The sequence below is a fragment of the Chiloscyllium plagiosum genome, chromosome 6, assembly GCF_004010195.1.
Source record: "Chiloscyllium plagiosum isolate BGI_BamShark_2017 chromosome 6, ASM401019v2, whole genome shotgun sequence".
Lineage (NCBI taxonomy): Eukaryota > Metazoa > Chordata > Chondrichthyes > Orectolobiformes > Hemiscylliidae > Chiloscyllium > Chiloscyllium plagiosum.
Window position 1 is genome coordinate 1,322,045 of NC_057715.1, and position 16,371 is coordinate 1,338,415.

The window sequence follows — 16,371 nt, forward strand, 5'->3', positions numbered from 1 at the left end:
ACAGCGTAGGAGGTTGAGGGATGACCTTAGAGGTTTAAAAAACCATGAAGTGTGTAGACAAGGTGAATGGCCGGGGGTAGGGCGGAATTCAAGACCTGGGTGCATACAATTTGAAAATAGATGAGAAAGGTTTAAAAAATAAATTGGGGATTTGTTTTTACCTTTACATGTGTGAAGTGAACTCCCAGAAAAAGAGGCAGCTGTGAATACAATTACAATGTTTAAAAGACATTTAGACAAGTACATAAATAGGAAATATTTGGATGAATGTGGACCAAGCGGAGGCAGGTGCGATTAGATTAGTTGGGAATTATGGTCGACACGGATTGGTTTAACCATAGGGTCTGTTACTGTGCTGTATAACATTATGACTAACTCTCGCTATCACTGAATTCCTCCATGCTCACAACTCCCCAGATCACTGTCACCTCATCCAGACTAAACTCTTCCTTATCTCTAGAAATCCTCTCTCACCTCAGAACCATCACTATCTCGGGTATCACAAACATCTCTGTAATACCCTTCAATCTCCTCCCATCTCATCATCCTCACGATCTCTAATCTTGACAACCTCTACAAATCCGTCCTTCTCCACAGTAAACACTGATGCCACTCGTTTAGTATCCCCCCCAACAACCATAATCTCCTATGTCTCCACACATAGGCTGCCTTGCTGATCTTTAAGGTAGCCAATTCTCTCTCTAGTGACCCATTTGGTCTTAATGTATTTCTAAAAACCCTTTCCCTATTCCTTACCTTATTTGCCAAAGTGGTGTCCTGTCCCCTTTTTGCCTTACTTATTTTATTCTTAAGTATACTATTCTTGCCTTTATACTCGAAGGATGTTTGTGATTTTTTGGATTGGAATAAATGCAAAATATTACATTTTGGTAAAACAAACAAGGGCAGGACTTACACTGATTAAAGGTTGGGCCTCGGATAGTGATATGGAACAAAGAGACCGAGGGGTTCTGGTCTTTGAAGTATGTGTCACATGCAGACAGGGTGGTTCAGAAGGGGTTTAGCACATTTGCCTTCTGGGACAACACTACTATCATAGGGCAAGCCAGACAGAGAACAGCCAGGGAATTCCTAGAGGCATGGCATTCATCCACAAACTCCAACTCCATCAACAAACACGTCGACCCAATATACCGGCCACTACAGCGGACAGCTGAAACTGACAACCGGAAGCGGCAGGGACAGACCACTATAAACACCGGAGGAAACATCAAAGAAGCGCTTCGCAGGGGGCTCCCAAGAACTGATGATGTCGCCTAGCCAAGGGACGAAACGTTTGCAACAAAAACTTCGAGCTCGGCGAACAGAACCACAACAACGAGCACCCGAGCTACAAATCTCCGCACAAACTTTGTATGGAATGAGCTGCCAGATGAAGTGGTGGAGGCTGGGACAATTGCAACATTTAAGAGGCATTTAGATGGGTATATGAATAGGAAGGGTTTGGAGGGATATGGGCCGGGTGCTGGCAGGGGGAACTAGATTGGGTTGGGATATCTGGTCAGCAAGGACGGGTTGGACCGAAGGGTCTGTTTCCATGCTGTACATCTCTATGACTCTATCATAACATAAGGACTACAGGTACTTTATTTGGAAATATAAACCATAAAATGGAAATTTGAATGATTATTGTTCTTTTGCAAGCCAAAAGAAAAGTGGAAGTGTGTGATTTTTTTTGCAGAAACTAGATTTTGATAGTTTTGTTCGACATGCCAGCATCAAATGTCTTTGGAAAGAGAAAGTAATACCCAGCATGAATTGGTTATAATGGGCACTTCATCACTGAACTGACAGGAGAGATCAGTTCAGGGTCAAACCTTCAAACCTGTCAGCAAGTGAAATCTTTCTCTCTCTTGTTTTCCTATGCATTAATGAAAGCTGGCATAAATATTAGATTTATTTATTAATTTTTAAATTATTTACTAAAATAAATCTAATATTTTATCGTAGAGAGTGGACACAGTTAGGTATTAACCTGAAACAAATAAATTGGTTGTACTTCACACTTATGATGACTCATGGGAATGTGGGGCTTGATTTCCAATGCACTGTTCCCACCAGGGTCTGGATAATATTTTTATTGGTAATCTCCATACAAGTAAACTTCTATTGTTTTTTTCAGTTCAGATGAAGAGGCAGAAAAAGAATGGGAAGAACGCATGAGCAATGAAAATCTGTTTCAGGTAAGATATCCACAATGATTTTCTGTCTATGTCATGGCATTGGCTAGTGTGTGTCTGGAGATAGTCTGCTATGTAACGTTGGTCCACCCATTCAACTAAAGTCTTCCTTATCATGCCCAGAAAAGCAACAATTGATCAAAGGCACCCCATGGTGGGGTGTACAAAAGGGCCTCCCCAACCCTCACGATCACAGGTAACATCTCAGGCCTTGGCCACTTAAGGTGAATTAGCAGCTGATACCTCCCTCCTCCCCTGCCCAGTAATATTTCAACAGCTTGGGGAGGGTGGGTCGGCAGATGGAGGTAAGGCCCCCTGCTGGATTTTGTGTTTCCCTCACCTTAAGGAGTACACAGAGTCCAGCCTCATGATTCAAAGTGCTAAACATGCATGGGAGGTCAAATTTGAATGCAGAAGATAGGGTTACAAGCAGGCTTCTTGGCTATATGGAGGAACAGAGGGATCTTGGGCTCCATGTCCATAGATCCCTCAAAGTTGCCAAGGTTGATAGGGTTGTTAAGAAGGCGTATGATTGAGTTTAAGAACCATGAGGTTAGCTGCAGCTCTGTAGAGTCCCTGGTTAGACCACACTTGGAATATTGTGTTCAGTTCTGGTCGCTTCATTATAGGAAAGACGTGGAGGCTTTAAAGAGGGTGCAGAGGAGATTTACCAGGATGCTGCCTGAACTGGAGGACATGTAGAGTCACAGATGTACAGCACAGAAACAGACCCTTCAGTCCAACCCGTCCATGCCGACCAGATATCTCAACCCAATCTAGTTCCAGCTGCCAGCACCTGCCCCATATCCCTCCAAACCCTTCCTGTCTTATAAAGAAAGGTTGAGGGAGCTAGGGCTTTTCTCATTGGAGCGAAGAAGGATGAGAGGTGACTTGATAGAGGTGTACAAGATGTTGTGAGGCACAGATAGAGTGGATAGCCAGAGACTTTCTCCCAGGGTGGAAATGGCTGTCACAAGGGGGCATAATTTTAAGGTGATTGGAGGAAGGTTTAGGGGAGATGTCAGAGGTCAGTTCTTTAAACAGTGTGTGGTGGGTGCGAGGAATGCACTGCCAGCAGTGGTAATAGAGTCAGATACATTAGGGACATTTAAGCGACTCTTGAATAGGCACATGGAAGTTAGTACAATGAAGGGTATGTAGGTTAGTCTGATCTTAGAGTAGGATAAAAGGCCAGCACAACATTGAGGATCAAAGGGCCTGAAATGTGCTGTACTGTTCTATGTCCTATTCTACTCTAAACTCAGAAATGCTAAATTGACAGTGTGTAAAATAACACAAACCTCCAGGTCCCACAATATAACGAGTCCATTTAAAAATCCTTGTTTCCTAAAACCTTGCCTTTACTTCGCTAACCTTTTATCCTACTCTAAGATCAAACTAACCTACATGCCCTTCATTGTACTATCATCCATGTACCTATCCAAAAGTCGCTTAAATGTCCCTAATGTGTCCGACTCACTACCACTGCTGGCAGTTCATTCCACACACCCATTACTCTCTGTGTAAAGAACCTACCCCTGACATCTCCCCTCAGCCTTCCTCTGATCATCTTAAAATTATGCCCCCTCATGATTGCCATTTCCAACCTGGGAGAAAGTCTCTGGCTATCCACTCTATCTGTGCCTCTCATCGTTTTGTACACCTCTATCAAGTCACCTCTCATCCTTCTTCATTCCAATGAGAAAAGTCCTGGCTCTCTCAAACTTTCTTCAGAAGACATGTCCTCCGTCCAGGCAGCAACCTGGTAAATCTCCTCTGCACCCTCTCTGAAGCTTCCACATCCTTCCCATAATGAGGCAACCAGAACTGAACACAGTATTCCAAGTGTGGTCTAACCGGGGCTTTATAGAGCTGCAGCATAACCTCAGGCTCTTATACTCAATCCCCCCTGCTAATGAAAGCCAGCACAACATACATCATCTTGACACCCCAATCACCTTGGGCGGCAACCTTGAGTGATCTATGGACATGGACCCCAAGATTGCCCCGTTCCTCCATACTGGCAAGAATCCTGCCTTTAACCCTGTATTCTGTATTCAAATTCAACCTTTCCAAATGAATCACTTCGCACTTTTCCACAGCTCCACCAACCTTTGGGTCATGGGCAAACTTAATAACCTACCCTTCCACTTCCTCATCAGGCTCATTTATAAAAATCATAAAGAGCAGTGGTCCCAGAACCGATCCCTGTGAATACCACTGGTCACCAAGCTCCAGGCTGAATACTTTCCATCTGCTACCGCCCTCTGTCTTCTATGGGCCAGCTAATTCTGTATTCAGGCAGCTAAATTCCTCTGCCTCCTTACTTTCTTACATGTTTAAACATTACTGTAAAAAATAGAAATAGCCTCCATCTTACTACAATACATTATCATGTCAGTCCTGTCCTTGTTTATAAAATGATGCAGTGAATTATGATCAGCATTCCAGCGATGAAGCCATCACATTATTTAAATAGAACCCTGGAGTGGAAATTGGCAAGAGATGCAGTATTAACTAGGAAATAAAAGCAAAAGGTCAATATTCTGGATTTTGTCCTCAGTTAACATAACTACCGTACTGATTAGCCACTGAGGAAGAAAAACAAATCAGTGAATATTCTCTCAAAAATAGATCCCATTGACAACATTTTTAAGATTAAGTATAAATCTTCTGTTTAGAATCATGTAGTAATGCTCTTATTCACTGTTCTGATGAAATCTAAGTGCTTTTATAACTTTTCATTATTTAAAAAATAATTTGCATAATTGTCCATCTGTCAAAACCCTGAAAGTAAAGAAAGTCAAATTGGTGTCATGTTCCTCTGCCCTCAACATTTGATCAGTTTGTTCCTCTTACCAATCCTTTACTGTATTCTTTTTGTCTAAAAAAATCTTCCAACTGCTGCCATTAATCTCATTGACACCCAGTTCTCCTTCAATTCCTTTTCTTTTAATTGTTTGCGTATTCCTGAGCTGCCACGTTTTGACCAGCAGGAAAACCGAAGACTTTCCTTGAACCAACTACAATATCCTTCTCTTGCTGCTCATTTCAGTGCAGTCCTGTCATTCTTCTGGTTAATATTTCCTTGGGATAATTGAACTTCTGCTGCCAATTGTTTTATGTAGTTAAATGTTTTCATTTCCATTTAGAATGCATTTCTTGAGAATCCTCATTCTATTGACATTGAATCGAAAGACTTTGCTAATTTACCTCCAGAGGTAAGACATGAAATCCTGACGGATCTCAAAGAGTTCACTAAGCGTCGAAGGAGTCTGTTGCAGATCATGCCTGAGGTGTGTTCACTGTTTTGTTGTGGCAAAAAATTTTATCATAAAGATTTATTCAAAGAAATGTTTGTATACTTATGCTTTATCCCATCTTAAAACATTATCATGTGAAGAAGCACTCAGTGGAAGACGTACACTGCCCCATGTTTCTCATTATTATAATTGCACAGCCTCTTCATTGAGACTTGTCCCTGTCTGCTTGATGTTTTGTAATAACAAAGCTGAAAAGAGAAATCCTTTTGTTAAGCGCTTCATCTTCCAATCCGTATTTTTTGGTGAAATCACGTTTTGACAGCTGTGACAATCCACAACTTTCTAAATAAAACAACTGAACACATTCTAAAAATAAAAGTCGATTCATCCTATCTCCCAATATTCAAAGATATTTTTTAAAAAAATTCTGGATCTGGGCCTTGGTCTTTGAATGTTGCCAAACGCTAATTGGTTCTCCCTCAGACCAAAACCTATTTGTGTACCATCTTTTGTTAAAATGTATCCATTAGATTTTGAGACTTTTTTAAAGACAAATACACTAATAAATGTTTCAATGACATTATCTCTTCCACCTTCAGTTGTGGAGGTAATTATCATTAAATGAACAAGTCACAATTTTCAAAATAAAATCCAGTAAAAGCTTTTGACATAAATTAACAGTAATTAGGGTTGTATTTATTCGTTTGTTGATATAAATGTCACTGAGTATCGGTTGTACAGCGTGTGATCGTACGGCAGTTAAGGGATAGCCTCAAAGAATTCTTCAACAGAGGAGTGAATCTTGTTAGCGGTATGGGCTGCCAAATCAAGGCTACAATTTTCCAGATTTGCCTTCAATATGCTTGTCACTAAAGGTGCTCTGCATTAATTGCTTGGTTTTGTAAACTTTCGTGGTAGGACTGTTTAAAAATATTCATCCCGTCACTCTGATGATTGGATAACAAGAGTTTGTAGTGTTAATACAAACTAGGACATCTTGACCCAAGGGCACAGCCTTAGAGTAAAGGGAAGACCTTTTAGAATGGAGATAAGGAGAAACATTTTCAGCCAGAGAAAATGTTTATGGAATTCATTGCCATAGAAGGCTGAGGGGCCAGGTCATTTAGCGTACTTAAGACTGAGATAGATAGGTTCATGGTTGTCAAGGGGATCAAGGGTTATGGGGATAAAGTGGGAGAATGGGGTTGAGAAACTTCATCAGCCATGATTGAATGGTGGAGCAGATTCGATGGGCTGAATGGCCTCATTTCTACTCTTATGTCTTATGGTCTTACAGACTTACAATTGAATGCTAAATCTGAATACTCTCAGCATCAGAAAAGTTTATGTTTACTTAACCAGTGGCATTTGCAGCATGTTCCATCATGCAGCCAAGAGGCTGAGATCCAGTCTACAATAATGCTGCAAAATCCTATTATTACAGTAGTAATTATGCTATGATACATACCTTAAATATATATATAGCTTTAAGATTAGTATGCTTTAAATGTTTTCTAACATGTTCCATTCCTTAGAACACAATTTGCATTCATATACGGACTCTAACTTAGTGAAATGTGTCCAAGTGTTTCATAGAAATGTTACCAAACAAAATATGATTCCAAATCATAGAAAAGGTAGGCAAAAAGTTATCAAACAGGTAGCTCTCATAAAAGCATCATAAAATAAAAGAGAAAGTTGAACAGGTGGCAGTGCTTGGACCATAAGCAGCTGACAGTAGGGTTGTCCGATTTAAAATCAGACATGTGCAAGAGGCCAGAATTGGAGGAACACCAGATATCCAAGGGTTGTAGGTCTGGAGGAGATTGAAGTGAGGCTATGGAGAGCTTTGAAAGCGAAGACGGGCGTTTTGAAATTAAGGGGTTGCTGAACTGACTGTATTTGTTGGCTGACACTATGAACAAGATTTGGTACATGTTAGGATTTGAGCAGTTGAATTTTGGATGAGCTCAAGTTTAAAAAGCGTGATAAATGGATTAGGAGAGAGTTGGAATAGTCAAATCTAGAGGTAATAAATGATCAGGATGGATGAGGATTTTAGTTGCAGATGAGCTGAAGCAGAAATGGAGGGGACAGTATTATGGAGGTGGAAGTAGAGATTGTTGGTGATTGTGCAGTTATGAGGTGAGAAACTTATCTCAGGGCCATATACAATACCAAGGTCATTAACAATCTGGTTCAGCCTCAGGCAGTTACAGGGAGAAGGTTGGTGTTGGTACTTAGGGGACAAAGTTTGGGTCAAACTGCTAATGACAGTTTCACTTCTCCCAATATTTAGTTGGGATTTGTGTTTCACTTCCATATGATCATTAGACATGGAAACAGAAGTAGACCATTCAGCCCATTGGCTCTATTTTGGTATTTTATAAACAAAGCTTATATTTCATGTTTTTTGAGGCCTTTACATCATGCCTGCCATAACTTTATGCAATGAGTAGTGTTCTACTGCCCTGACAGGAGATGCACAACATAATGGGGGAATGACTGACAGAGAGTATGTTATTGTGGCAAAAAAAGTACTTTTGTTAAAAATAATGAATTATTATATGGATTATATGTTAAATCAGCTGTTGACTTAACGGAAAATAATTCTTTTCTTCAGGTTATTTTAGGCTTAAGCAGAAATGTGTTTTAATGAGCCTTAGTATATTTTTTTCAAAGGAGTCAACAGATTTTTCCCAGTATCAGCTGACTGGCCTCCTTAAACGCAACAGAATTAACCAGCACATTGAAGGTGCTCAGAAAGAAATGAGCAAAGAGTACTGCGGGCAAATTCAAATGGAGTGTAATAATGAGGGCGGCTTCACAAAGGACATGGAAACTAGGCGGCTTGTATCAGAAGATGCTTCACACTATATTCTGATAAAAGGTACAGTGAATTGAATTATATGAACAAACGAATACCAAATATTAGTAATTTTATTTTATTTTATACAATTATAGAGTTATGGAGATGTACAGCACAGAAACACACCCTTCAGTCCATCTCTTCCGTGCCAACTATATATCCTAAATTAATCTACACTCATTTGCCAGCACTTGGCCCATATCCCTCCAAACCATTCCTATTCATGTACCCATCTAGATGTCTTTTAAATATTGTAATTATACCAGTCTCCACCATTTCCTCTGGCAGCTCATTCCATACACGTATCACCCTCTGTGTGAAAAAGTTGCCCCTTAAGTCCTTTTTATCTTTCCCCTCTCACCCTGAACCTATGCCGTCTAGTTCTGTACTCCCCCACCCCAGGGAAAGACCTTGGCTATTCATCCTATCCATTCCCCTCATGATTTTATAAACCTGTATAAAGTCACCCCTCAGTGTCTGACGCTCCAGAGAAAACAACCCCAGCCTACCTAGCCCCTCCCTCTAGCTCAAATCCTCCAACCCGTTCAGGTTTCACAACATCCTTCCTATGGGAGGGAGACCAAAATTGCACACAATATTCCACACGTGTCCTGTACAGCTGCAACATGACCTCCCAACTCCTGTACTCAATGCTCTGACCAATAAAGAAAAGCATAACCAAAAGCCTTCTTCACTATCCTATCAACCTGAGACTCCACTTTCATGAATGTGGACAAGGAAACTGCCCATGACATCCTTTCACATATATTTTCTCCAGATCTTTTACTCTGCTTAAATTATCACTTTTTTGAAATAAAATATGTTTTGTTCCTACGTTGGCACATGTTTTATGTTTACTAGAGGTATTTTACCTTAGCAGTTTTCAAATAGAAGGGTCTTTTAAATACATACTTACTTATTTATCCTAAGTTTTATTGACCAGAGCTCAGATTTTCAAAATGACAGAGAACTCCACGATGGCAAAAGTCCCAGAAAAGAAATTTTGAATCCTAAGCTTCCTTTCACATGGAATCTAGGGTGGGAGGGGTGTGTGTCTGTGTGTCTGTGTTTGTTTGTTTGCTTGTTGTACAATCCATACAACGTCAGAACTCCAAAGGCAGATGCCTGCAATCAAATTGGATTTTGGACTCCTTGGATTATGAAAGCCTGAGTGTGGAGATTAGACCAAGTGACAGGCATGTAATCAATGCATTTCCTTCAGATAGCCAAGGTTTCCATTTGTAGAGACCAAGTACCCCCTGGGATCTAGCCCTGTGGCTCCTTTGGTGGAGATAAACCCCCCTTTGCAGTTGTGGAAAGCAAACTTTCTTTCGTGTAAAATGTAGGTATAAATGCATTTTTAAATGTTGTTCATGGGATATAGGCATTGCTAGCTAAGCTAGCATTTACCTCCCATTAACTGCCTGGCAAAGTTGGTAGTGATCTACCCTGCTGAGCTGCTACAATCCTTGGAGTATGGGTGCACTCATGGTCTGGTAGGAAAGAAGCACCAGGATTTGGAACCATGACAGTAAAGGAACAGCAATGTATTTCCAAGTCAGTATCATGAGTGGTTTGGAGGGTAACTCGGAGGTATTGATGTACCCATGCATCTGTAGCCTTTGTCCTTCTAGATGGTAGAGGTTACGCCCTTGGAAAGTGCTGTTCAAGGAGATTTATTGAGTTACTGAAGTGCATCTTGTCGATGGTACATCCTGCTGCCACTGGTGCACGAGTGATGAGGATGAATGTTGAGGTTTGTGGCGCTGCTTTATCCTGGATGGTGTTGAGATTCTTGAAAGTTGGAGCTACACCCACTGATGCAAGTGGAAAGTATTCTATTCCAGTCACTTCTGATTTGTGTCTTATAGATGGACTGTTATGTGAGGTACTAAATGAAGAATTCCTCACCTCTGACCTGTTTTGTAACCACAATCTTTATAAATCTGACACAGTTTAGTTTATCATCAGTAGTGACTCCAGGATGTTGATAATTGGAGCTTGGCAATGGTAATGGCATTGAACGTCAAGGGAAGGTAGTTAGATTTTCTCTTGTTGGAGACAGCCATTAGCTGGCACTTACCAACCCAAGTTTGGATATTGTCCATATCTTGATATATACATGGCTACTTCAGTATCTGAGGAGTTATGAATGTGCAGTGTTCAGTTATCAAGTAATATCTCCATTTCTGACTTTGATGTTTGAAAGGTCATTGTTGAAGTAGCCGTGGAACTTCTGCAGGAATGATCAGGGCAGAGATGATTAACCTCCAGCAACCAGCAGCATGTTCCTTTGTGCCAACCAGCTAAGCGTTCTTTTCCTTGATACATTGACTTGGGTTTTGGTAGGGCTGTTTAATAGCTTACTCAATAAAATGATGTCTTCATGTCAAGGGTAATAATCTCACATCCCCCTTGAAATTCAGCTCTTTTAACCATGTTTGATGCTTTAATGAGGTCAGGAGCTAAGTGACCCTAATGGAAACCAAGCTAAGTGCCAGTAAGCAGGTAATAGTTGAGTAAGTGCTACTTGATAGCACTGTCACCAACTCACTACATTACTTTGCTGTTGAGTGAGATGATGATTAGGACTGCCAAAGTTGTTAGAAAACTGCCAAAGTTGTCAAAACAACTGTCCAACAATATATGGAATTGAAAAATAAAACAGTACTGATTATTTCAGCTGCTTTTCTGATTTTCAAAGCTACAATTTTCACAATGGGGTGTCTACCAAGTTAGTATTTTATTAGAACTCTACCTATTTATAACAGAGATATCTGTTTACTTAGGGATTGAGTACTTAAGTGAATTATTTGTTTCTTAAGGGAGTAGTCAAAGGAGTTTCAATGTTTGTTTATTTTGTATCAATCTTTTCAATAGTGACACTATCAATAGACTTTATTTATTGTCAGCCTTCTTCCTGAGATATGCTCAGGCTGGATTATAGGTGAGTTGGCATGGAGTTCGAATGGCAAAGTGTTGTAGATGGAGAGGTCTGAGTTGGCTACAAGTCCATATAGGTCTATGGAGTATTGGGAGAATAAGGGGCCATGAGAGCTGGGAATAGGCATTGGGTAGCTTGAGAGTATGAGGAGCCATGGGGGATGGTTACAGGGACTTGCATTGACATAGGAAGGATATGAGACCATTGGGTATGTGCAGGGAATTAGGTGACAAGGGTTGACATAGATGAAGCTTGGAGAGTGAGGTGATTAGAGCAGGAGGAACTTTTTTTTTGTTTTAATCTTTATTTTTATCTTTGACCACAGTTTTGGAGTCCCCATCCAGGCTTACATTGTGCCTGTCTCAGGAACCAGCAAACCCCTCTGCACATGATGAATGGTCAGGCTTGACTCAGCACACCCTCTTCTGAACCCTCTTTAGCTTAATAGTATCCTTCCTATTGATGTTCTATCTTTTCAATAACCTGAAATATTGCAGCGCTGATCAAGTTGAATCTGATTGAGATTTATTAAGTTTCTGTGACTCTAATAAATAACCTTCATTTGTAATTACACAAAGAATGCACTGAGCTTGAAGTAGAATATGTGCTTTCTTCATGTCTGCATGCCAGAATTGAGATTGGATGTTATAACCAATGTGCATTTCTTTAACTTCCAGGAATCCAGTCAACAAACAGTAAGGACACAGAGATGAATCTGCAAAATACTACATTAGATAGAAATTCAGCAGCTGCAGACATAATGTCAAACACTGGTTTGGAGCCCTGTAACGATTTAGGTTCACCTTCTCCTCTCACAGCAAGAGCATCCACAACTCCGAGTGGCATTGCTGCTCTTCCCCCTTCCCCGCGGACTGTGCTTGCCATTCAGGCTGCCATGTTGGAGAGTAGTTCCGATGAAGAAATTGACCTTGGACAAGTTAACAGTTCATCTCCTTCTGCATGTGGCAGCAGTTTGTATTCAACAAATATTGCTGTCACAAATTTAAATTCATCAGCAAAAAATCATCATGCAAACCAGCAAGATTTACAAGGAAATGAGATGGCAGACAATATGAAAAAGGATAGCGAAACTGAATATGATGGTACTAAAAATCAAAGGGTTCGGACCCACAGTGCAAATGATGAACACGTGGATGAGGAAATAAATGTTGATGAAAATGAGTTACTGGAAAAATCAGACAATGCACAGACTATCCAGAAGAAACCAATAAGACCAGGAATTGTTCAAAGTTGTGAAGTGCAGGAGATATTTCCTGTGGAAGATCCAAGTTCGACCATTGGGTCAGTCAGTGCAGCAGAACGGAATGTCAATGTTGCTGCAGTAGGTACAGCTGAAGGAATTAATGAGAAACAGAAAAGTAATGAGTTAGACTTTCAATTTCCTGATATTTTGAAGGAACGTGAAGATCATGTTGAAATACATTCCTTAGAAAATGATGGAGGAATAATCCTTAACAGCAAGCAACACATTGATCCACTTGGCGGAGCTGACTTACAAGATAGCGAAACAGACAATCGAGAAATTCTAAAGAGGGATCTTCCTTCATCTTCAGAGGTTACTACCAGCATTCAGCATGTTGGCAGTGTAAACCTGACCTCCTACACACAATTAAAAGGAGACTTGGATCTCAAGAGTTTCATTTCTTTAGCAAAAGAGAATCAAGGGTCAGGAGAAGAAACTGACCATCAGGAAATGTTCACTAAGAGTGAAGGTGGCAGTGATTCCGAGGGTAACTTTTTATTTAAATTGAGGAATTCAAAGAAAAGCCGAACTCTATAGGGCAGAAGGGCATAAAGAGTAAAAAAGATATCACAATACACTACTGTAAGCTGTCAGCTTTGTCATTGAAATTTTAATTTAATAATGGTGTTCCATAGAGCTGAGTGATAATTTATTCAGCTGACCACAATTTCTGAGTTTGTGATTTTTCATGAATTGGGTTTTGCAAAAGGACACTGGAACAGGAGGAGGCCATCCTGTTGCTTAAGCATGTTTCACTGTTCATTGAGATCCTAGCTAATATATGTCCTAACTCAACATTCCCGCCTATGGTCCACGTTACCAAAGCCTCTGGTCGACAAGAATCTCTGTTTTAAAATTTATATTCCATCAAATGTCTTTTTTGATGCACCTCCAACTAATAGAAAATATTTCTTCCTGCCTTGTCTTTGATATTTCTTCCATTTTATATCTTGTGAACTTTGATCTATTCACATCCATAGTCCTTTAGTTCACAGGAAGTAACCAAATTTACATAATAGTAGAAATGGAAAGTCCTTGAGTAATTCAGCAGATCTGGCAGGATGTGTGGAGAGAGAAACAGTGTTAATGTTTCAAGTCCAATATGATTCTTGTTCAGAACTAAACAGAGAGGTGGGGAAGTAGAGTGCAGGGCTCACAGATGTTCTTAAACTCTGTTGAGTCCAGAAGGTTGTCAAATGCCTAAATTAAAAATTAGGTTCTGTTCCTTCAGCCTATGTGCAGTTTCACTGGAACACTACAACAGAACTAGGATAGAAATGTGAGCATAAGGGCTAGTTGGTACATTGATCCCTGAAATTTGCCACCCAGCTTGATAGGGTTATTAAAAAGGCATACGGTGTGTTAGCTTTTACTGGTAGGGGGATTGAGTTTCGGATCCATGAGGTAATGCTGCAGCTGTACAAAATCTGGTGCGGGCATTCTTGGAGTATTGCATATAGTTCTGGTCACTGCATTATAGGAAGGGTGTGGAAGCATTAGAAAGGGTTCAGAGGAGATTTACTGGGATGTTGCCTCGGATGGAGGGAAGGTCTTACGAGGAAAGGCTGAGGGACTTGAGGCTGTTTTTGTTTGAGAGAAGAAGGTTGAGAGGTGACTTAGTTGAGACATACAAGATAATTAGAGGGTTAGATAGGGTGGACAGTGAGAGCCTTTTTCCTCGGAGAGCCTTTTTCCTCGGATGATGATAGCTAGCACGAGGGGACATAGCTTTAAATTGAGGGGTGATAGATTTAGGACAGATGTCAAAGGTAGTTTCTTTACTCAGAGTAGTAGGAACGTGGAATACCCTGCCTGCAACAATAGTAGACTCGCCAACTTTAAGGGCATTTAAATGGTCATTGGATAAATACATGGATGAGAATAGAATAGTGTAGGTTAGATAGGCTTCAGATTGGTTCCACGGTTGGCGCAGCATCGAGGGCCGAAGGGCCTGTACTCTAATGTTCTATGTTCTATTACCAAGTGACCAGACAGTCAGGATCATGCTTGCAGATTGAGCAAAGATGTTCTACAAAGTGGTCACCCAGTCTGCATTTGTATTCCCCAGTGTAAAAGGAAATGCATTGTGAGCAGAAAATGCAGTCGACTAGATTGGAAGAAATGTAGGGAAATTACAGCTTCACCTGAAAGGAGTGTTTGGGACCTTAGAGAGGGAGGAGTTAAAAGATGGGAAGGTGCCAAAGGAGGGGATGAATTGTTGGGAGTGATAAAGGAGTGGAACACTCCCTCACTGCCATACATACACACTATTTGAAGTTTTAATTTATAAAAACAACTTCTTTCTCCCTCGGCACCTCATTCCCACAGCATCTGACTTTAGCATTCTTAACACTCTAGTCTTTTCTCAGAAAGTTTGTGATAGACTCATGGAGATGTACAGCATGGAAACAGGCCCTTTGGTCCAACCCGTCCAGGAAAGGTGCTAAATATTGTTATCAAACTGCCACTTGTTCTGTCCAGCTTCTGCTATTAGATCAGAGACTGTAAGAAATAGGAACAGGAATAGCCCATTCAACCCCTCAAGCCTGCTCCATCATTCATTAGAATCATGGCTGATTTGGCATTTCCTGCCTTTTTCCTGTAACCCTTGATTCCCCAACTGATCGAAAATATGTCTTTCTCATTCTTAAATACACACAAGGATTCGAGCACCACAGCTCTCTGTATCAAGAAGTTCCAAAGACTCTCAACCCTCTCAAAGAAGAAATTGCTCCTCATCTCAGTGTTAAATTGGTGCCCCTTTATTCTGAGATTATGTTGTCTGGTCCTCGACTCTCCCATGAGGAGAGTCATCCTCTCAGCATTTACTGTGTCAAGCACCTTAAGAATTTGATGTATTTCAATGAGATCACCTCTCATTCTTCTAAACTCCAGTGAGTAGAGTCCCATCGTGTTTAACCTTTGCTCGTAAGACAATCCCTCTGTATCAGGGAACTACCTAGTGAACCTTCTTTGAACTGCCACCAATGAAATAATGTATTTTCTTAAATAAGGGGACCAAAGCTGCTCAGAGTACTCTGGATGTGGTCTCACCAGCAGCTTATGCAGTTGCACTAAGACCTCCTTGCTCTTATATTCCAACCCCCTTGAAATAAGGGTCAAGAGTGTGGTGCTGGAAAAGCACAGCCGGTCAGGCAGCATCTTGAATTCCTGATGAAGGGCTTATGGCTGAAATGTTGATTTTCCTGCTCCACCTGACCTGCTGTGCTTTTCCAGCACCACGCTCTTCGACCCTGATCTCCAGCATCTGCAGTCCTCACTTTCTCCCCCTTGAAATAAGGGGCAACACTCCATTAGCCTTCCTGAATAACTGCTGCCCTTTATGCTAGCTCTGTGTTTCATGCACAAGTGCCTCTGTAATTGCAGCCTTGTGCGATTTCTCTCCATTGAAATAATATTCTGTTCTTTTGTTCTCCCTTCCAAATGGATAACTTAATATTTTCCCACATTATACTCCATTTGGCAACTTTTGCCCACTAAATTACCTAATCTCTATAAACTATATCTCTCTCTCAACTTGCCTTTCCCACCTATATCATAGGTGCCTCAGTCAATAATGAAGTGTGCTGTATTCTACTTGCAAAAATGCTTGAATACAGTATGTAAAAATAATTGACTTCAGTTAATATCATTCTGTTTTCAATTTCCTCTTTCAATGTCCAAATGTGTTTATTTTGATGTTCAGGTAGCTTCATTGAAGTTGTTATTGACATCAACAAAGTGGACTTTCAGAGTGAACTATTTCCCCCTGATATCTTCACACCCTTGATGCCTGCAAATGAATCTACATCAACATTTAAGGGCAATGT

At 40.6% G+C, this 16,371-nt stretch overlaps 1 protein-coding gene across 1 annotated transcript in view; it reads left to right on the forward strand.

Moving 5' to 3' along the window:
• Nucleotides 1-16,371, forward strand: part of ercc5 (excision repair cross-complementation group 5) — a 111,294-nt gene that overhangs the window by 76,387 nt on the left and 18,536 nt on the right. Inside the window, exons 18-22 of the mRNA XM_043692670.1 lie at nucleotides 2,144-2,204; nucleotides 5,354-5,497; nucleotides 8,147-8,354; nucleotides 11,955-13,028; nucleotides 16,248-16,369. Of these exons, the coding sequence (XP_043548605.1) occupies nucleotides 2,144-2,204; nucleotides 5,354-5,497; nucleotides 8,147-8,354; nucleotides 11,955-13,028; nucleotides 16,248-16,369 (1,609 nt within the window). The remainder of the gene's footprint in view (nucleotides 1-2,143; nucleotides 2,205-5,353; nucleotides 5,498-8,146; nucleotides 8,355-11,954; nucleotides 13,029-16,247; nucleotides 16,370-16,371) is intronic.